General features: G+C 60.2%; 1 protein-coding gene across 4 annotated transcripts in view; it reads left to right on the forward strand.

Moving 5' to 3' along the window:
• Positions 1-20,589, forward strand: part of SNPH (syntaphilin) — a 36,286-nt gene extending 15,697 nt beyond the window's left edge. The window contains exons 3-6 of one of the 4 annotated variants that reach the window (XM_043602706.1): positions 8,697-8,793; positions 9,500-9,610; positions 13,029-13,178; positions 16,212-20,589. In XM_043602706.1, coding sequence (XP_043458641.1) covers positions 8,744-8,793; positions 9,500-9,610; positions 13,029-13,178; positions 16,212-17,382 — 1,482 coding nt within the window. In that variant the 5' untranslated portion in view covers positions 8,697-8,743 and the 3' untranslated portion in view covers positions 17,383-20,589. Of the gene's footprint in view, positions 1-7,359; positions 8,794-9,400; positions 9,611-13,028; positions 13,179-16,211 lie in introns of all 4 variants that reach the window. The other 3 variants (XM_043602703.1, XM_043602704.1, XM_043602705.1) reach the window with 3 other exon arrangements.
• The last annotated feature ends 92 nt before the right edge of the window (positions 20,590-20,681 follow it).

A 20,681-nucleotide genomic window follows, 5' to 3' on the forward strand; every position in this document is an offset into this window, starting at 1 on the left:
GGAAGAGATGGTGGCTGGGGCCAGAGAGGGAGCAGGGAGGCCCTCAGAGGCGTCACATTCCCATCAGGAACTCCTACTTCGGACACGTTCATTTTTAAGACATTCTGTCGGATCAAAGTGACGATGTCCTGAAATTCTGCCATTTGGTAGGCAATGATTGGTTTGTGATTTTTTTTTTTCCTTTTCCTTCTTTATTTTGGCCATTAGACCTAAGTGTGTGTAAATGATTCTGTGGTCAGGCACCCTGGAGATACCAGCTATTATATAGCACTTCAGATTAGATTCTGGACTGGGATAAAGGTTTAATATATATGATTAAAAGCGAGAATAGATTTCGGTTAGTAAATAATTTCCACTGTGTGTGGAATGCTTTCTGTATGCTGGATTCTTGCTAGGCATTTTGCTTGCGTCATTGCTAACCATAACCGTACTCATGCACACTGTAAGTAGCCCCATTTTACAGATAGACTAAGGCTCAGAGAAGTAAAGCCCTACTGTCATATAGCGGATGGTGGAGTTTGGAATTCAAATCCAGGTATATTTGAGCCCAAAGCCATGGTTTCTTTCGTTTAGATTAAGCCTCTTAACCTCTTCCGAAGGACTTTTAAAATAGAACATAGATGTTTGCAGAAGTTCCTTTTCAAAGTGTTTTTAAAGCCTCATTTTCAGTAAATGAAGGGGTTGGGCAGCTCCTCCAGGGAGGGCTAGATTGTCATGGACTAGACTAGATTGTCATGCCGTGTAGTGTTGGAAGAGAGGGGAAGAGAGGGAGGGAGGGGGAGCCAGAGGCAGCATGAGTTTATGTGCCTCCCAGGAAGCGCTCTGATCTCAGATTAGGAGGGCGCTGTCCCCGCAGAAAGGGACTGTGGTCCCAGGCAGATCGGAGGACATGTCTACATCCCTTTAGGCCTCTGGTCCTTGCGCTCCTCGTGTCCTTCAGTCTCTCATCAGCAAGGCACAACACACACAGGGCACCTTGGGTAAGAGGACACTAGCTCTCCTCTGTCTTAGGACTCTCCCTGCTGGTTCCCTGGTCTTCCTCCCCCAACAGCAAATCCCATGCAACAATGTCTCTTGTAGCCTCTGTTTTAAGATCTTTATTTCTCCCGGAAGACCTGGTCTGCCTCTTGCCCTCCCTTAACCATGAGAACAAGAACACTGGGCATGGTTTCCTTTATCGCAATGGCAGCCAGGAGGCCCAGAGTTGACTCTGAGCCTCGTTATTGCCGCCGTGTTTGCTGTTCGTGGTCAGGCTGTGTTCGTTCCCTTCTTCCCCGGCCTCGCTTTTGGTGTCTATTTTACTACAGGTCATTTGTGAGCTGCTCTCGGGGTGGGGGGTGGGACTTGTTCTGTCTCACCCCTAGGCTTCCTTCCATGACTGTTTTACTTAAGCTGCCCCTCTTGATCTTATTTTATAGAACTTCTGCCTGGATTCAAAGGAGGATGGGGAAGGGGGGGCGATGGGCCGCAGTGCAGAAGCCTCATCACTGGAGATCACAGCCTCTGGGTTTCGTTTTCTCTCCGTATAATGATGGGTTGTGACGAAGTCTGGCCAAGACCCCTTCCATCCTGGAATTCTGAGAGTGGGTTGGCCTTGTTGGTACCTGGGGACAAATGTGGGAGTGGGGGAGGGGGCAAGGCAGGGACCTGGACAAAAGGCAGAGTCCCTAGACGTGGCGGCCCCACCATCTTTTCTTCCTCTGGTGCTGGAGAGCTGGAAGTTCAGGAGGAGGAGGAGGCAGGGAGAGGAGCCAGGCTCAGGCTTGACAGCTTTATCAGCCAGGAAGCCCAGGAAAGCATATGCTGTGGCCAAGGTCGCTGAGGGTCTCCATCTGCCAGAGTCCCCTTGCCAGGCAGCCACCGAGCTGGGGCCAGCACCAGAGCCCCTCAGTTCCCCCGCCTCCCCATGGGTGTGTGCAGGCAGGCAGAGGGGATGGAACCCAGTGTTCCCCTGCCACCCCCTCCCCATACAGGAGGGCACATGGCCTGGGGTCTTGGAGGTGCTGGCTGGGGAGAGGCACAGGAAGAATTTCTTTTCCAACGCTCATCCTTGCTCTGCTTGCCTCCCGTTTCGGTGGTGTCCCCCTCATCAACACCACGGCCTCAGGGTCTCCTGGGAAAGTGGTTTTCTGCAGCATAACCCCAGTTCTATTGTGTGACGAGACCTTCGTGATGCGGTAGAAATGCAGGCGCCTACGACCTGGAAGGCCAAGGTGTGACCTTGGGCAATCTTGCCACCTTTGCGGCTTCAGGTTTCCCATGTGTCAGTAGGAACCGTCTCCACCGGGCCTCCCTGCGCAGGGGACTGGTGAGGCGCAGACGGGCTGGTGGATATGCAAAGCTTCCAAAGGGGCGGCCACGGTCTCCTGTCTCCTCTGGGCTGACCCAGGGTCAGGAGCACCAGGGAGCCCCCCCCCCCCCCGGGCCCGGCTGCCTGAGTCAGGTGGAGGGCGGAGGGCCGCTTCTATTCCCACCCCACAGCAACTGGCTGAGCCATCTCAGTGATTCCCTTCCCCTCTTTGGACCATCCTCGTCCTTTTACAACTGTTCACGTAAAATATATATTATGTGGCGGTGCCAGGGTGGCTCAGTCGGTTGAGCATCTGCCTTCAGCTCAGGCCATCTCACGGTTCGTGAGTTCGGGGCTCTGCACTGTCAGCACAGAGCCAGCTTGGGATCCTCTGTCCCCCTCTCTCTCTGCCCCTCCCCCCGCTCACGCTCGCTCCCTCAAAAACAGGCATTAAAAAAATAGCTTCAAATATATATTATGGCAGTTTAAAAATGCGCTTTTTATTGTGATAATAATTCACACACCATAAAATCCCCCCTTTTAAAATGTACAGTCCAGGGAGGGTTAGTATACCCAGAGAGGCGTGTAGCCATCACCACTGTCTAATTCCAGAACATTGTCATCATCCCCAAAAGAGACTCCTGCCAGCGGTCCTCGCCTGCTCCTCCTTCCCCCAGCCCTTGGCAACCCCTCGTCTGCTTTCGGTCTCTATAGATTTGCCTGCCAAGGACATTTCCTATAAATGAAATCATATAACGTGTGGCCTTTTGCAACTGGCTTCTTTCGGTTAGCATCTTCCGAGGTTCATCCATGTTGTAGCAGGTGTCCGTACCTCCTGCCTTTTTTTTTTTTTTTTGACTCAGTGATATTCTGTTACCTACCTATCCCTCATGTTATTTATGCTTTCGTTGGACACTGGCAGGCATTTGGGTTGTTTCCCTCCGTGCCGAACGCTGTGGCTACGAACATTGCCGAACGAGTTCTTGTTTGCACCCCGGTTTCCTATGCTCCGGGTGATATTGACCTAGCAGGGAAATTGACAGGTCACACGTTAACCCTACGCTTAACGTTCCAAGGAGCTGCCGTGCTGCTTTCCCCGGCGGCTGCACCACTTTACCTTCCCACCAGCAGTGCGTGAGAACTCCAGTTCCTCCACAGCCTCGCCCACGCTCGTCTTGGTCTGTCTGATGATAGCCATCCCACTAGACGCGAAGTAGCTCATTGTGGAAAATACATAGTACGCGGTTAAGCCTGCAAAACCTTTCTCAGAGAAGCAGTCTCACGGCAGGGCCTTCCGTATGTGGAACAGATACAAGGGGAGCCTCTGCAGGTGATGAGGAGGCCTGAGCCCACCGCTCAGCAGGCCCAGAGGCAAATCCTCTGGGGGGTCTGAAGACCAACCCGGGCTCCACGCTCATCCAGGTCCGGAATCTGAGTCTAGTCGCTGAAGATTGTGGCGTGGCGGCCGTCGCAGCCCCCAGCGCCGGCCTGCTTGCCTGGGGCAGCACCCCTCTCCCACCCCTTGCGTCTGGGTTGGGGGTCCGTCCAGCCGCTGTGCTGGGGCTGTCGCAGCGAGAAGAAGGAGTCCGATGGCCCCCACCTGTGGCTCCAGCGCTGAGGGCGGCTTGCGCAGGACAGAGGAAGTGAGCTGGAGAAATGCCTTCCCAGGTTCAGGAAGAAAGGCCATCCGTTTCTCGGGGGCTGGGCACCCACAGTAGCCGGGGTCACGAAGCCAGTGGAAGGTTTACCGAGCTCCCCGGCCGCGGATAGCCCCCGGAGCACTAATCCTCTGGGACTCGGAGTACGGCTGCTGGCATGCTCCCAGCCCAGGCTTGCACCACACTGGCATTCGAGGAGCACCAGACGCTCTGCTGTTTGCTGGGAGCACTGTTCGGCACTCTCGTGTTGCCTTGGCAGAGAGAGGACCCCTCCCAAGCTCTGTTCTGTCGGTTGCGTCCTCTGCTTTCCGCAGCTGTCGGAGGCCTGAGTCATCAGAGACAGATTGTTCTGTTCCCTGGGGTTTTAGGATGGCTTTCTTCTCTTACTGATGGCCGAGTCGTTGCAAAAACTCATTGATAGTACATACAGGGACTTTCACTTAGCCAGAATATTGGATTAACCCAAGTGCCTGGTCTCTCCCCGCCACGACTCACTGATTGAGTAAACTGCCATAGTGTCTCTTCGGAGAAATGCAGCTTCCTCGTGTTACCGAGGTGGAAACTGAAACCCAGGAGCCCTAGTCATTGAGGGAGAATGAGGCTTTCATTGTAAGTCCGTCATTTCCTTAACAGCTCAGGATCACGGAAGGTTGGATCCAGAAGTGTCTTAGAGACCATCTAAGCCAACCCCTTGGCCTACCAGACATGCTCAGACCATTGTGTTGCTAACAGTTGTGCATTGGTTGTGTTTGTTTTTTATGAAGTCCCCCAGAGGGTGGTGGTCCCTGAGTTTCAACCCAAGGCATGGCATGCTAAGTGGTCATGACAGTAAGTGATGGGAAAGTCCAGGGGGAAAGCCATGCAGGTCAGAGCCTTGCAGGAGGTATGTGATGCGTGCATGAGAACAGGGCAGGGAGGGTGCTGCAGGCTGGACCAACAGCCCATGTGGAGGTGCCAGAGTGACTGATGGGGCTTTCCTGGGGGTCAGCAGGCCGCTGACAGCACTTTGGCAAGGGTATGGGTGAGCGGGCCTTGAATGTTGGCAAGGGTATAGATAAGCGGGCCTTGAATGCCAGAATCAAGAGCTGTGCCCAGTTTTTACTTAATCGGGGGCCCCTGATGCCTCTCAAGGGTCCAGATGCTCTTCTCCATTGCTCCTGCAGCCCTGACCCAGACTCTTCTGATTTCCCACTTGGAAGTTCATGATAACCTCCTGACTGGTCCTCTGCCTATATTCCTGTCCCTTCCCAGCCACGCTCCACAAAGGCCCCCTACCCCGGGGAGCTTTCTAAACTGCAAGTCTAAACTGGGCCTCTGACCTCACCAGACCCCCTAGTTTCCTCAGCAGCTCTCCAGCCATGCCATGCAGTTGAACAACTCACTGCCTTTGCCCAGCCTTCTCCTTCCTTCCCACCCGCTTTCTCCTGCTGCCGAACTCCTATTCATCCTTCAAGACCCAGCGTAAATTTCCTCTTGGAGGAGCTGTCTCTGACCCTCGTGAGGCCATGTGATGCCTCGAATGGGTCTCTGTTTTGAAGCCCGCACTGCGTTGCACTTATCTATACTGGCAGTTCCCACTTTCAAGCGTGTGTTGTGTGGCGGGCACTGGGCTGAGCCCCGGGCATGCATTATCCTGCCACAGTAACCACGTGAGGTGCACCCCACGACGGCCCCACTCACAGATGAGGAAGCAAAGGCTCAGAGAGGTGGTGTGGCTCACCCAAGGCATGCGTGTGGAGGCTGACAGAGCTGGGATTTGAGCCCAGATCTGTCTGACTCTGTTTCTACGTCCTTCTGTCTCCTGTTCCCTGGATCCTGCTGTGTTCCCTGGACCCCCATTGTAGGCCTTTGGGAGACCGTTGGGTGTGGGAGGGACGGATCAAAGCGGGGGGCGCAGCAGCGTGGTCATGATGTGGGCAGGATGGGGACGTGGAGGGACGCCGGAGTGAGGGCCTGGGTTTACTCTGGTGTTGAGGCGAGAAGAGACTCTCAGTCCGGCGCCCCACGGTGAAGGGTTTCCTTTCCACCTTTCATTACAAGTGGCAGCCTCTGGCTGCCAGGGGACAGGGCTGTGGGACTCCGGGGAGCTGGCAGGCAGCATGGAGACAGACGCCATGGCAACCCGCCTCCTCTCTGGGGCCTGGAGGGGGAGGAAGGACCTGAGAGAGCACACGGGGCGCACCGAGGCTTCTGAGTAGGATCCTGGAGAGGTGGCTCCCTTTGGGCCTGGGTGGCTTCTGCCCTCCCCTGAGGGATACCCCGTCCCCCGCCGCCTGCAAGGTCCTGTCCCAGCAGGGGAAATGCCTCTTCCACCCCTGTCCTGAATGAATCGCTGGCTCTGGCCTCCCAGGAGACCAGCAGGTCCATCCAGGTACAAACACTGTCTTTTTCCCGCCCCCTGGGCCAGGGAGGAAGGAAGAGGGAGCACAGGAGGAGGGAGGTGTGGGGTTGCCGAGCAGGTAGGAGCAGGGACAGAGGAGACAAAGCTGTCATTGTACTGAGGCCACACTCAGCTCCAAGGCAAACCAGGCAACTTGCCTGCCTCCCAGGACAGAGGCCCGGGACTCCGCCTGGACTTTCCTCGCTCCTTAGCAACCTTTACCCAAGCTGGCCTGGGAGAGTGAGGCCTGTCCTCGGATCTGAGTCCTGCTGAGTCCTGCCTCTGCTGAAAAGTCCTCCTGAAGGCACAGCCTCTTCAGGGCATCCCCCCAAAAGCGACAAGGGAAGGGGGTGAGGCCGGGAGGGTGGCTGGGGCAGCCGGCTGCCTGGGACGAGAAGCCAGGGTCTGCCGGGCCCTGCGGCTCTGCGAGCTGGGGCCCACATGTGATAACGCGTCACCCCCCTGTCGGCCCCAAGCTGTGCCCAGGAGGCATGGAGCCCTTGGTAGCCTTCCTGACAAGTGTGGGGAGCACTGTCTTCGGTCCCGTGGCTCCTCCTTCAGGGGTTGGCCCTACATTGCCTGGAGGCCCTGCCTGATTGGGGCATGATGGGTGGGAGCTGGGGCGAGCAGCTCAGGTGACGGGCATGGTGTCAGCAGCTCCGGCACCCGACACCTCCGGGCAGACAATGCTGGCTGTGTCCAGGCCCTCCGGGGGGACAGGCCACGTTCTGTGTCACGGCCAGGAAACAGGCCACCTGAGCAGCGCCTTTGTCCTCTCAGGAGGCAGCCCCGCCACCAGGCAGGTTGACCAGGCTCCCGGGAGGACGTGGACGTGGGAGGCCCGTGTGACCAGGGGTGGGGCCAGCCAGGGGACTCCGGAGTCTGAGACCCAGGCCCTCGGGCGCCTGGTGTTGGCCTGGTTCCGATGTTGGCCCTGCCCACACTCTGGGGGCGTGACTGGGGCAAGTCCCTCCTCTGGGAGGCACGGATTCCTCATCTGTGAGGGGACTAATCACAGCACTTCCTCATAGGGTTTTTGGGAGGAGTCAATGGCACACTGTACGTAACGTGCTTGGCACGGGGTCTGCGCGCAGCGGGGCTCGGTGGAAGCTGCTCTCCAGCATGGGGGAAGGTTGGGGCATGGTGTCCTTGGCCAGGTCTCCAGGAACCCAGGCTGCTGGCCTCAGTCCCTGCTCTGAGCACGGAAGAAGGAGGGAACTGGGGTCTCTGGAGCTGGCCTAGGACTAGCAGGTTGGCGCAAAGAGCCCAGGCCCGCCTGCCTCGGACTCCAGGGGTCTGGGGTGACGCCCAGTGCCGGAGGCCTTCCGACAACAGCCAACGCTCAGCCTGCCATGGGGCTTCTCCCCTCCTTAGACCCTTCTAGGGCTGCCCTTGGAGCCTAAGCCCCTACCCACTTGTCAAGAGTGCCAAGGAAGGGTCCCTACAGGCCTGGTCACTTCCTACTAGGTCCAGCCCGCCAAGCACCCCCCACCCCCGCCAGAGGAGGGCTTCTGTACCCATTCACCCCCCTTCCTCATCTGCTTTGAGCCTGTGCTCTGAGGTCCTGACGCATGCCCGAATCAGCATGCGTGATTGCATGAATGGGTGCAGGCCTGCCTGTGTGTAGCATGCGTGGGGGGGAGGGCGGGGGGGGTGGCCTGGCTGCACGTGCTGCATTGTGGGCGGGCCCCGAGCATGTCCACTGAGATGTGTGTGGCCTGCCTTAGAATGGCAGGGACCTAGTACCTTCTCACATTCGTGTGTATCCGTATGTCTTTCTACACGTGTGCTGGTATGTTGGTCTGTCTTGTCTCCCCTATAGACAGGAAGCCCTGAGCCACACGCCAGCGGGCGCCCTGGGAAGGTGACGTCACGACTAGCCCAGCCTAATTTGGGGTTCCTGGTCCTGCTCCAGGAGTCCTCCAGCCTGCAGCCCCCGCCGAGGAGGGAGGACTGTCTACCGTGGGGTGGGGTCCGAGTCAGGGATCGGGGGTCCCGGCTTGTAGTGTAGAGAACTCAGTGCTGTGCTGAGTCAGGAGCCCTGCCCCGAAGCCCGTGTGACCTTGGGCCAGGCCTTCGAGCTCGCTGTCCACATTCGATCATCTGGAGAACACAGGGTCGGATCTCTGATTTCCGGCTGCCCCCGAGGCCCTGACGTTCGAGATTTTAAGTCAGGTGGCAGGAGTGTGCTAACTTCGTTGGTGGAGGGAGCTGTGGCCAGAGCCTGGCGGCCGGGCCCTCGCTCGGTCCTGGGGTGTCCTGCTGAAGGGCAAGAGGAGAGCCATGCCAGGCAGCGGCCCCAACGAGAGGATGACATGGCCTGGTCCGGCCCTCCCCGCGGCCCCCCCAACGCGCCCTCTCTCCTCAGCCCCGGGGACACCGCCCATCCCGCCCCTCACCCGGACCCGCAGCCTCATGGCCATGTCCCTGCCGGGCAGTAGACGGGCCTCTGCTGGATCCCGCAGGTGAGTCTCCCCCTTGGCCTCAGAGGGCGGGAGGAAGGAGGGTCTCCGTCCCCACTCTGCCACCAACATGCAGGGTGTCCGTGAGCAAGTCATTTCCCCAGTTTCCCCAGCTTTAAAACTGGGCTCGCCAACACTCACCTCCTCCTGGAACTATTTAAGGGCTCAAATGACACAGTGGATATAAAAGTTCTCTGAAGAATCAAACCACTGGATTCCTACCATCACCAATGCTGTTGTTACGCTTCACAGTTACCGGAGGGGACTCACGCCGTCATCCACTCTGGCTCACTCGGACCCCCCTGCCCCCTTGACTTTGACCTTTGTCCCTACCCCGGCCTGCCCTGCTCTGCCCCACCTGTCTCGGCCCACTCAGGGCCCTCCTCTGGGGTTGGGGGACCCTGAAAGTTGAGGACCCCTGGCGAGACAGATGGGACCCCCCCCCCCCCCCACCGCCCTTGGCCCTGCCCAGCCTCCATTCCTGTCCTGGGGAGCCAGGAGGACCGGCCTGCTCCTGGTTTTCCATCTTGATTTGCGCTGTCTGTTCTGTCACCCCTGTCTGTGCGTCCCCCTCTCCCCTCTGCTTCTCTCCCTGGTGCCGACCCCGCAGCGGGGGCCCTTTGGGCCGCAGCGGCCTGGCGGTGTTCGCCCAGTGTCCGCAGCTGCCCGCCAGCCAGAACGAGCACCTGCCTCTTCTCCCTGCCTCCAGGCGCACCTCTCCGCCAGTGAGCGTGCGGGACGCCTACGGCACCTCCTCTCTCAGCAGCAGCAGCAGCAACTCGGGCTCCTGCAAGGGCAGCGACAGCAGCCCCACGCCCAGGTAAGGCCTCCCCTGTGCCTGGTCTCCTGCTGGCTGCACACTTGGGCGCCCTGGGCAGGCCGGGGCTGTAGGACTCCAGCGTCACTGGCTGTGAGGGTCACTGTCCCAGAGCCTCAGCTCCTCCTGTTTGAGGGAGGGATGTGACACCGCCAGCCGCACATCACCCTGTGATGCTCTCAGAGCGAGGGCCCGGAAGTGTCCGGGACCCCGTCCCGTCTTCCTGCCCCGCCGTCCTTGGGGTATGGTTTTGTCCTTGCCGTTCCAAGAGGCTCCTACCCCTCCAGGCATCAGGCCAGCATCGGGTCCAGAAGGAACAAGGACCCAGTGCAAGGGGCTCCTGCCTCCTGAGAAGGGGCACCTTCCCCGGGACCTCTGTCTCCGCCTTGCCAGCTGGCACTGGCCGTGGCTGCAGGGCAGGTGGTGCCGGGCAAGATAGGTAGGGACAAGCCACTCGCGGCATCTGCCATCCCGCTCTCCTGAGGGGCCCCTGTGAGAGAGACCGAGGTGGAGCTGGTCAGGAGAGCGGAGTGTGTCACAGCATGGCACCTGCCAGGCTGTGCCCTCAGGGAATAGCGGAATGTAACGGGAAAAGCAGGATCGGCCGGGGAGACAGGTGAAGGGAAGCTGTGCGTCCTTGAAAACCAGGGAGGGACAGCCGTAATGGCGGCCCATCCTCGTTCCCCAGTGGAGCCGGGGGAGCGCGGCCTTGGTGTTCATACTTCCCGTCTCTGAGTCTCCATTCCCTTATCTGTAAAGAGGGGCCAACATCCCACAGGTCTCTGTGGGTTGATGTCTGGTGGCCCATACTGGCCGCTGCCCTCGTGAGGACTTTGGTCCTACCTGGGGGTCCTGGGCCACCAGGCTGGCGAAGGCTGGCCTTGGCCTTCCGGCAGAGACGGTGTCATTGGTGCGAAGTGATGCTCAGATCAGGCCGAGACGGCTGTTCTCAGAGTTTTCCGCCACGACACACGTGACGGGTGACACGCGTGTGCAGGACCCACGCCTCAGCCTCCTGGCTGCCACCCCAGCTCGGGGTGGCGCGCAGCAGGTGTGAGTGGCACTGATGGATGTGTTCACTTCGAAAAGTATATGACGGGCAACTTTAATACTTCTTCACAGCCGATTTTTGCAACGCGTGTCATCACGGCAGTCCTCAGGGGCGGCCCCAGCCCCGAGGCTGAGAAATCCCGTCAGAGGGTCTCCTTGCCCATGTGGACAGTGTCAGCTGTGGGTGAGCAGCAGGGCCTTGGCTGTGGCCTCGGTGCAAACAGCCAGGTGTTCCGGGGCGTGAATAGTGGAGAGCCATGAATCACGGTGTATTCTTCTCGGTTGTATGTAAACATATTTTTTCCCCTTCAAGGATAGAGCTAGTGACTAAGAACGTATGAGTGTTAAGTGTTACATTAGAGCAAAAAAGCACATTAGAGAAAAACCCATGAAAGCACATAGGAAGCGGGAGAATGGCTCAACTGCACTGGCTTAACTGATCCTGGAGCCCAGGGCCCCGTGAGAAGCCCCTTGTCACTCGGCACAGACCGGTGCCCCTCTAGGTGGAGTCCCTGCGTGGCAGCTGCCGGGATGTCTGCAGCGTGGGGCCCTGGCCCCCGCTGGCTGGCTTCTCTCTCGGAAGGAGATTCTTAGAGTCCGCAGAGGGGGAGTCCCCTGCTCGCGACCCACGCCACCCCTCTGCCCCTTGTCACGCGGAAAAACAGGCCAGCGTGTGATGTGACCTGAGTTAAACCTAGGGACCACGAGGTGAGGAAGTAGAGGAGAATCATTTCTCTTTCTCTCCGCCTCTGTCTACACATTCTCTTCGATGGCTGATGGTTTAGAAAGACTTCTTTCCTCCATAAACATTAACCGGCTCCCACAGAGCCGTTCACACTCCCTCTGAGGTGGCTGCTTCTGCGAACCAGGGTCAGACCTGGCGATGTCATTGCCCCTCCCTAGACGCGGGGGTGGCCGGCCCCTAAAGGAGCAGGAGTCGGACGGCCACAAGGCCTCTGCCAGGCTGTGTGAGAACGTGCCCAGGCTTTTAAGACAAGACCCAAGGAGGTTTCCTCGTGAACAGAACAACCCGCAGGCAGGAAGCTGTGAGTCGAGGCGGCTGGGCCGTGTGTGTTGGTGAAGTCGGGTGCTCTCCGCTGGGTGCAAGCCTTGGCCCTCCGTCCTCCACTGGGTGGAAATCCCTCCACCTTTGCTGAGCTGGGTCCAGGGCGTGCTCACCACACACACACACACACACACACACACACACACAGACACACACACACACACACATATCTGTGCCACCCGGGGCCAGGTTGCATGTGGCACCCGGCTTGCTGCCAGCTCAGGGTTCAGCCGTTAATGAGGAGAAGCCCCGAGCCGGTGAGCGATCACACGTGCGTTTGCGTGTGCCCTCAGAGCACGAGCTCATATGCGGGTGGCAAGGGTCTGCGTGCATCTGTGTGAACCCGCGTGTGGGCTGGCGTCCTAGTACGCGTGAGTGGCCCCTGAGGGTGGCTGCAGGGTGGCAGGACGCATGGGCACGGGTGTGCGCACACACAGGTGGGCGCGCAGACACAGATGGACCGGGGTAATCGTACTCAGATGTGTACTCCAAGGAAATACGTGTGCATGGCCGTGCAAACTCGTGTGTCCGTGAGGATGGCAAGCAGGGCGTCAGAGTGTGTTTGGAGACCGCTGTGCATACACACATGTCTGCGCCTGCTGTTTCCCCCACGGTCCTGCAGGCCAGGCGGTGACGGCTCTCGGCTCTGGGGGGTGTTTGCTCCTACACTGGGGGGGGGGGGAGGGAGTCCTTGCCACCACGCAGGCCCTGGGGGAATGACACAGGGAGGGGGACCACGCCGGCCTCTGGCCCCCAAACGCATTCTCTGGGTTAGGAGCCTGGACACATGAGTTCTGGGATCACCACTGGGACTGAGCTGACCGATAGCGTCAGGAGGGCACAGAACACGGTGCCAGGCTGTGTGCGTGCTGTCGTGTGTCCCCACCCCAACTAGAGGACCCCCGAGCTCCCCACTGTGGTCTTCACGCAGAAGAGTTTTTATTTTTTTAACGTTTATTCATTTTTGAGAGACCGAGAAAGACAAAGCGTGGGCAGGGGAGGGGCAGAGAGAGAGAGAGGGAGACACAGAATCCGAAGCAGGCTCCAGGCTCCGAGCTGTCAGCCCAGAGCCCGACACGGGGCTCAGACTTGCCAGCCGCAAGATCACGACCTAAGCGGAAGTCAGATGCTTCACCGGCTGAGCCACCCAGGTGCCCCCAGAAGAGCTTTAACAGAATCTACCTTCCGGAAGGTCTGGGTATTCTCATGCCCACCCGGGCTCCTGGGGGAAAGCCTGGCCCAGAGCTGTCTGGTGATGGTTGGGGACCTCTTCCTCCCTCCGTGCTGACATGTGTCCCCTCGCAGGCGCTCCATGAAGTACACGCTGTGCAGCGACAACCACGGCGTCAAGCCCCCCACCCCAGAGCAGTACCTGACCCCACTGCAGCAGAAGGAGGTATGCATCCGGCACCTGAAGGCGCGACTGAAGGACACACAGGACCGGCTCCAGGACCGGTGAGCCGCTGGCGGAGGGCTGGGTGGGCAGCCCTGGGCAGCCCTGGAGACCCGCTGGCCTGGAGACCCAGGGCCCTGGGGCACTTCCGGGAGGAAGGAGCCGCTGAGGGCTTCCCGGCACCCGGCCTGCCCTTTCCTTCCGGCAAATCCCTGGGGGAGCCCCTTTCCAGAGCCCTCAGCCGCCCCTATGCTCCCCTCAGCTGCTCTTCCTGACTGCAGGCAGCTTCCCCTGACAGCCGGCCAGTCCTCCCCACACCCCAAGGTGGTGCTCTCCCACTTTGGGCCTGGCAGCCCCATTTGGCCACTTCTTACCCCTGGCTCCTTTCCACCTGGGGAGCAGGGCCACAGGGCATCCTTCCTGGCTCACCTTCCCTGTTGGGGGAGGGGGGGACACCCCCTCAGCCCCTATTTGTTTCCACCCAAGGAGTCACCAGTGGGGGCGTGGGGGCTCTGGGCCCACCAGTTCAGGCCCCATAAGCCTTTCTGCTCATCTACTTACAGACGATGTGAGATCCTGAGAAACCTTTCCTGAGCTCCTACCCAGCCCAGGGGACCCCAGCCCCCCCGCCCCCCCGCCCCCCATGGTCCCATCTGAACTCATTCTCCAGACCTGAGGGCAGATCGTGACCCTCTCAGCTGCTACCTTTCTGGGCCAGCGGCTTCAATCTTTATGACTGAAGCTTCAGGACTGCCCTCTGATCTCTTCATCACCTTAATCATTTCCTCTGCGCTGTGTCAGTTCAAATCCGCAGCCGCTGGGAGCTGGATCCCACGCTGTGCCGGGCACTGAGGGCCGGGGCAGGCCACCGCGAGCATGGCTTCTTTCCTCTTTTTAAAAAACCCTACAGTTTCCCTATCCAAAGTGTACAATTCAGTGATGGTTAGTACAGTCACAGAATCGTGCCCCCATCACTGGTATCTAATTCCAGACTATTCCCATCACCCCAGAAACAAACACCATTCACAACCGCAGCCACGGCCCAGGCTCCCGGTTACCGCTAATCTTTTCTGTCTTTCTGGATTTGTCTATCCTGGACACGGCATATAAAGAGAAGCATACGCCATGCGTGAGCACCCCTTCCGTGACCAGTGCTCTGCCAAGTAGCCAATCCGGTTTGGGTTTGTTGTGGTTTTGAACCACAGAAAGTTACAGGTGGCATTCTGTGGGCCTCCTTGTCTGTAGAGTTGGGATTTCTATTTTTAGCTCCCATCATCTTCTCAGTGATGCCCTGGCTCTGCCTGGCCATTTGCACTAATGTCCTCAGGAAGCAGACAGCCCATCACGTCGCTTCCTTTCTGGGGCTGGTCCAGCGGCTGGAGCAGACGTCTGCCCTGTGTGGTTTGGGCACGACGCCCTGGCATGGACGTGCCGACACCTCAAATCCCTGGCCACGCTTGCGGGAACCTGCAGCGGCTCTTTGCTTGCCCCCCTGCCACACGGCCCGCTCTCCGTGTGTTCGCTTTGATACCTGCCTCCTGCAGTCACCTACCTTCTCCTTAAAGAAGCTTCTAGACTCTGTGCTTCCCACAGAGCCGTGACCCCACATCCCGAGATGGCCTTGCCCCCGTCCTGCTTCCTTGGCGAACTCCTCCTTCGAGGCTCGGTTCAAATGTAACGTCCTAGTCGGGGTGGGGAAGCCACAGCTCCCTGGCCTGGGGTCCTACCGGCTCCAAGGAGAGAGGGGAAGGGCCCGGCCACACTGAGCATGCCCAGTCCCTTCCTCCAAGCTCACTCTCCCTCCCAGGACACAGCGCCAGTGCAGAGGGTATCCGTAGAGTGAGTCCCAGTTAGGGTCCCCGTGCCTGCTGGTACATCTAGTATTGCCACTCTGAGTAGCTCCATCACGGAGTTGTTTCCTTTTGGGTGGTCCAGTCCGCTGCTTTCCAGATAATGCCATTGCCGACCTTCACGGCCACCACAGCCCCTCATCCCAGTCCTGTGACCATGAGTCCTGGCCTCATTTCCTGAACTGCACATTCCATCTGACTCTGAAAAGCGCGTGGCGCTTGATCTGGAATGATGTCCCTGGTGGACTCCTCACCCTCAGAGTGATGGTCTAGCCATGCGTGGATTGCATTTCCGTGAATTCGGGGCACGTGGGCTGCATGGCTGGGAGGGATGCTGCGGTGGGCACCCCCCGACAGGACTTCCCGTCTCAGGAATGGCTTTCCTCCATCCTCACCGCTTTCACTGCGTCCTGTCCGATCTCGCGCTGCCTTTACCTCCAGGCTTGATAGGATGTTTGCCTAACTCGCCTCCGTCCCCCGCACCCCGGATTCATCTGTGACTCGGGGGTTTCAGACGCCTGTGTCTGGTGTGCCTGGCACGTGCCTCGCCTCTTGGGAGTGGCCCGTGCGTTTTTGTCCATCTTTTGGGCCCACCCTCTTCATAGTAGATACACAGCAGAGACATTGAATGTGACTAAAAGAGGGCCATCTGTTGTCATCACTTTCCTCTGTTCCACCCACCACTCTTCATCCCCCCACTTGAGGGAAGGTGTGAAATCGGCAGCCTCCCCCCACATGGCGACTGGAACATCCCTCAGCAAAGCAAAGCGGCCCACGGCCTGCCCCCGCGTCCCCGGCCGGGTGTCCCTCCGCGGACAGTTTTCAGCACCGGATTTCATAGGGGGCCGTGTTCCTTCCCCTAGAGCGGAGATTTTAGGTTTAGTTTTTATTGTCGCGCGTTAAGATTTTAAAGTGGATGTGTTTGGTTTTTATAGCAGCAGCATATATGTATACACTGAGCATTTTTCTTGTCTAATCTCTTCTGTAGGTGATGGATTTAAATGGGGACAGTCGTCTGCATTACGGCCTCCAGGGCTGGGGATGCAGAGGGGCCCGAACGTGTCTTCTCCCCCCCAAGAGGAGGCCCCCTTGGCCGCCCCCTTCCCCCCTGTGGAGCAAGGAGGAGGCACTGAGTCAGGCCTTGTGTGTTCCGGCCCTCTGTCCTTAGTGACAGCCCCTTCCTTGCTTGCCCTTGGTGGTGGTGACGAGCCAGGCAGTGAGCGTGTGTGTGTCATCTGCTCGCAGGGACACGGAGATTGATGACCTGAAGACACAGCTGTCGCGCATGCAGGAGGACTGGATCGAGGAGGAGTGCCACCGCGTGGAGGCCCAGCTGGCCTTGAAGGAGGCCCGCAAGGAGATCAAGCAGCTCAAGCAGGTCATTGACACGGTCAAAAACAACCTCATTGACAAGGACAAGGGGCTGCAGAAGTACTTCGTGGACATCAACATCCAGAACAAGAAGCTGGAGACGCTGCTGCACAGCATGGAGGTGGCCCAGGACGGCACGGCCAAGGAGGATGGCGCCGGGGAGTCGGCCGGCGGGTCCCCCGCCCGCTCCCTCACCCGCAGCTCCACCTACACCAAGCTGAGTGACCCGGCCGTGTGCGGGGACCGGCCCCCCGGCGAGCAGCCCGGGGCTTCGGGCGAGGACGGGGCTGACAGCGGCTTCGCGGTGACCGACGACACGCTGAGCCGGACGGACGCGCTGGAGGCCAGCAGCCTGCTGTCGTCGGGCGTGGACTGCGGCCCCGAGGAGGGCTCGCTGCACGGCGGCTTCAGCCTGGGCCCCCGCTTCCCTGCCAGCAACACCTACGAGAAGCTGCTGTGTGGCACGGAGGCCGGCGTGCAGGCCAGCTGCGTGCAGGAGCGTGCCATCCAGACAGACTTCGTGCAGTACCAGCCGGACCTGGACACCATCCTGGAGAAAGTGACCAGGGCCCAGGTCTGCGGGGCGGTCCCCGAATCGGGGCACGGGTGCCCGGAGCCGGAGCCCCGCCCCCCGGGGCCCAAAGACCCCGACTCGGCCGTGGTGGTGACGGTGGGTGACGAGCTCGAGGCCCCCGAGCCCGTCACCCGAGGGCCGAGCCCGCACCGGCCCGGTGCCGACCCCAGCCCGTCGGTGAGCGTGGCGTGCCCCGTGGAAGACGAGGAGGAGGTGGCCGCGGCCGAGAAGGAGCCCAAGAGCTACTGGAGCCGCCACTACATCGTGGATCTGCTGGCCGTGGTGGTGCCGGCCGTGCCCACGGTGGCCTGGCTGTGCCGCTCGCAGCGACGCCAGGGCCAGCCCATTTACAACATCAGCTCCCTGCTGCGGGGCTGCTGCACGGTGGCCTTGCACTCCATCCGCAGGATCAGCTGCCGCTCGCTGAGCCAGCAGGGCCCGGGCGGGCCGGGTGGCGGCTCCCAGCTGTGAGGGGTCCGCGTCCCCGCCAGCGGCTCCAGCGGCCCGACCACTGATTGTAGGGGTGCCGCTCTCCCTCTCGCTCGTTCCCGGAGGGCAGCATCTTACTTGTTTGGTCTCGGGTTTGGAAGTGGTTTTGTTTTTTTTTTTTTTTTTTTTTTTTTTTTCAGGATGTGAACCGTGTCAGGGGGCTGAGAGTCGGGGTGGGGGGAAGGCGTCCCAAAACTTTGACGGGAGACAAGGGAAGAGAGACCGAAGGCAGGGAGGCACGCCGATTGTACGAACTGCAGACAGAGGAGGTAGCGAGGTCCCCCCGGCCCGGCCCTGTCCTCCTGGACCTTCCCGCGGGGCGGCCCCGGCCCACAGTGTCTCTGGTGTGTTGATCTGGGGAGGCTGGGCCTGAGATGCCCGGAGCCTCCCTGCCCCCCACCCCCACGTCCTGTCTGGTGGCCTCCCGCCCACGCCTTCTCTCTCAGGCCGCCCCTTGCCCTGGGTCCAGCCTCCTGGGCCAGCATCATCTCCTCACGCGGAGGCAGCCGCCTCCCAGAGTATAGGCAGCTGGCCCGGGCTCGGAGCCGTGTCTGCAGCCACCGGGTCTGGCGTCTTCAGGCCGCTCCCGGCGCTGGGATTCAGAAGCGTCGTCCAGGCCGTGGGCACGGGCCGGAGGAGAGACCGCAACGGGCAGGAGGTGGCAGAGCGCAGCGTGGGTTCTCTGTGTTTGTTCGTCCTAGACCTTCCCCGGGATCCGGTCCCCTCTCGGCGCAGATCATTCCTCCCACGACAGCCGAGCCAGACAGGCCAGCGCCGGGGCCCGGAGCGCGCACCTGAGCCCAGCTCCCGTCCCGTCCCGAGCCTCTGCCAGCACGCGAGGAGGAGGCAGGGGCCGGCGGCTCCAGGGGGCTCCTCCAGCCTTCCGAGATGAGGCCCCGCCACCGTGGGGGCAGTCCTCAGCTGGTTTGAGAAGCCACAGGCCACGACCGCCCCTGGAGCTCACCCCGACTTGCTCTGGGGGCTTCAGGCCCAACTTCTGCTTTGCACTATGTTCACTTTGGGGCTCGGTTCTCATGCACCCCAGCGTCTCCACTGAGGGGCTGTTTGCCTTCGAGGGCGAGGGTTCCTAAAAGACCTATCTGCCTCTGGAAGGAATTCCAGTAGGATGGATGGCAAGATGGGATACTGAAGCCATGATGTTCGTCCAGGCCAAAGCAGGGTGCCCTGGGATGTCTCCCAGGCAGGGATGGGGCGGGGCAAGCGGGGGTGCCCTGAGCCTCCCCACTCACAGCCTGAGGCCAGTTGGCCTGGGAGCTTCCCTGGCCTGCCCCCCTCCTTCCCTGGGACATCTGGTCCCCCGGCAAAGCTGCTGACCTTTTACCACCACTGTTATTTTACAAAGTAAACCGCTCCTTCTCCCTGGTGGGGCTTACACCCATCTGGTCGCCCCTCCTTCAGAGGTTGGGCCCCGCATTTGGGAGGGGTTGGTGGGACCCTGTGTCTTACTCGTCCCTCCGGCCCAGGGGCCCCTCTGGTTCTCTGCCAAGGCTGCTTGCCCACCCCAGCCGCTCCGACAGCCGTTGCCTGACTTATGGGCTCCGCCTTTCCTCTCTGCACCCTCCACTCGGGGGCGGGGTGGGGGGGGGCACCTGCATGCACTGGACGTGGGCAGCCAGCCTAGCCATGGGGGCGACAGCCCCCTCTGCCACATGCTTTGTGCCTCCAAAGCTCCCCCCACCGGTTGGGGGCCTCAGACCAGCCATCCTTTGTGGAGCACCCTTACCCCAGCCAAGCCGCACCTGAACTCCTGGGGCCCGGCTGGGGCTGCCCCACAGACACTGGGGTCGTGACATGGAGGGGCAGTGGACAAACCCAATCCAAAGCCAAGCCGGGACTGGCCGTGGACCCAGCCTCCTGTGCCGTGTACTCACGAAGCTGCGTAGCGTCTCCTTAGAAACAAAGCTTTGCCGAGAAAATAAATGTATGACTATATTTGACAACATAAAATCTATATATTTTTCACCACTGGAATCTAGTCGAGCCGCGTAGCCCCTCTGCTCTCGTCTGTGTCTTGCTCTCTGTGGCCTTCCTGTCGTGTCTTGTGTTTTGGTGGACGTGGTCCGGGCTGGGGCCGGAGCCCGCTCTGTGCTGCTGGAGAAGGCCCTCGCCAAGGGCGGCGCATGAGGTGAGTGGGGCCGCTGCCCCCATCTGTTGCTGCTCCGGGTTGCCGGGCCCCCGCCCACAGCGTTGAGGGTCTTCTCTTTTGGGGCCCCTGAGGGGCTTTACTTCTCCGTGTCAGCGGAGGCGGCGGCCCTGGGACGGACCCTGGGGGGACCCCTGGCTGGCGGCCCGGGCCCGGCCCTCCGTGTGTGCGTGTGTGTGCTCAGTGTCCGCATCTATGCAAGAGGGGCAGCGCTGCGTGTGCGGCTCCGGGCGCCGGAGGCACAGCGGCCTGCCGGCTCGGGCTCCCAGCCCTGGTGACGCAGGGCACAGAGCGTGGGGCCGGAGGGCAAGGCCAGGGGCCCGGGCCGCCCGCACAGTGCTCCTCCTCCAAAGCTCCCCTTTTCCTTCTTGCTTAATACCTCCTCCTGCTGGGCTGTGGCCTTCCCCTCCTACCCTCGGCTTCTGGAGCAGAAATCGTGGGGGCCTCCCCTCTCCCCAGCCTCCAGCTGGAGCCGATTGGATCCTAAGGGACATTTTCCCAGGAACCACCTCCTGGAACTGCTGGTCCCTTAGAGCCCAGTAGCCGGAAGTGGCTTCAGCTTAGTTGGAGGGCCCGGGCCTGGGCCTCCCTGCTGCCCTTCTGGTCCAGGCTCAGGCAGGAATCAGAGCTGGGGCTGGGACTCTGCACAGAGAGCTGGCCTCCGGCGGAGTTTATTCCGAGCATCTCCCAAGGGGATAACTTAAGCTTTTCACTGAACACCCTTCCCAGTCGTCACTAGCACCGGGGAACTGACAGCGCCCTGGGGAGGGGCAGGCATTGACAAAGTTCTGGGACCAGGGCCCACTGAGGGCCTGAGCCCAGGGAACTCATGACCCCCACTCTGACCTAGGGGGACAGTGCAAACATGTCACGGCGTACTCTTCCATTCGGCCATCCCCTCGACAGAGAATTTAGGGGACACGGGAAGGGGGGAGGTGGGGAGGGTCTTCACTTTGTCTCCTTTGTCATGTTCAGACAGAGTTGTACCTGCAGCAGACAGCTCTGAATTAAAGCATGAAAACGCAGCAAGACCCTCGGCCTGTTTTCTTTATGTCGTGTCTGTTTTCTGAGGAGGGTTGAAGGGGACTCAAACCGTCCCTGCCAACCTGGGAGTCCC

This window comes from Prionailurus bengalensis, chromosome A3 (assembly GCF_016509475.1).
Source record: "Prionailurus bengalensis isolate Pbe53 chromosome A3, Fcat_Pben_1.1_paternal_pri, whole genome shotgun sequence".
Taxonomy (NCBI): domain Eukaryota; kingdom Metazoa; phylum Chordata; class Mammalia; order Carnivora; family Felidae; genus Prionailurus; species Prionailurus bengalensis.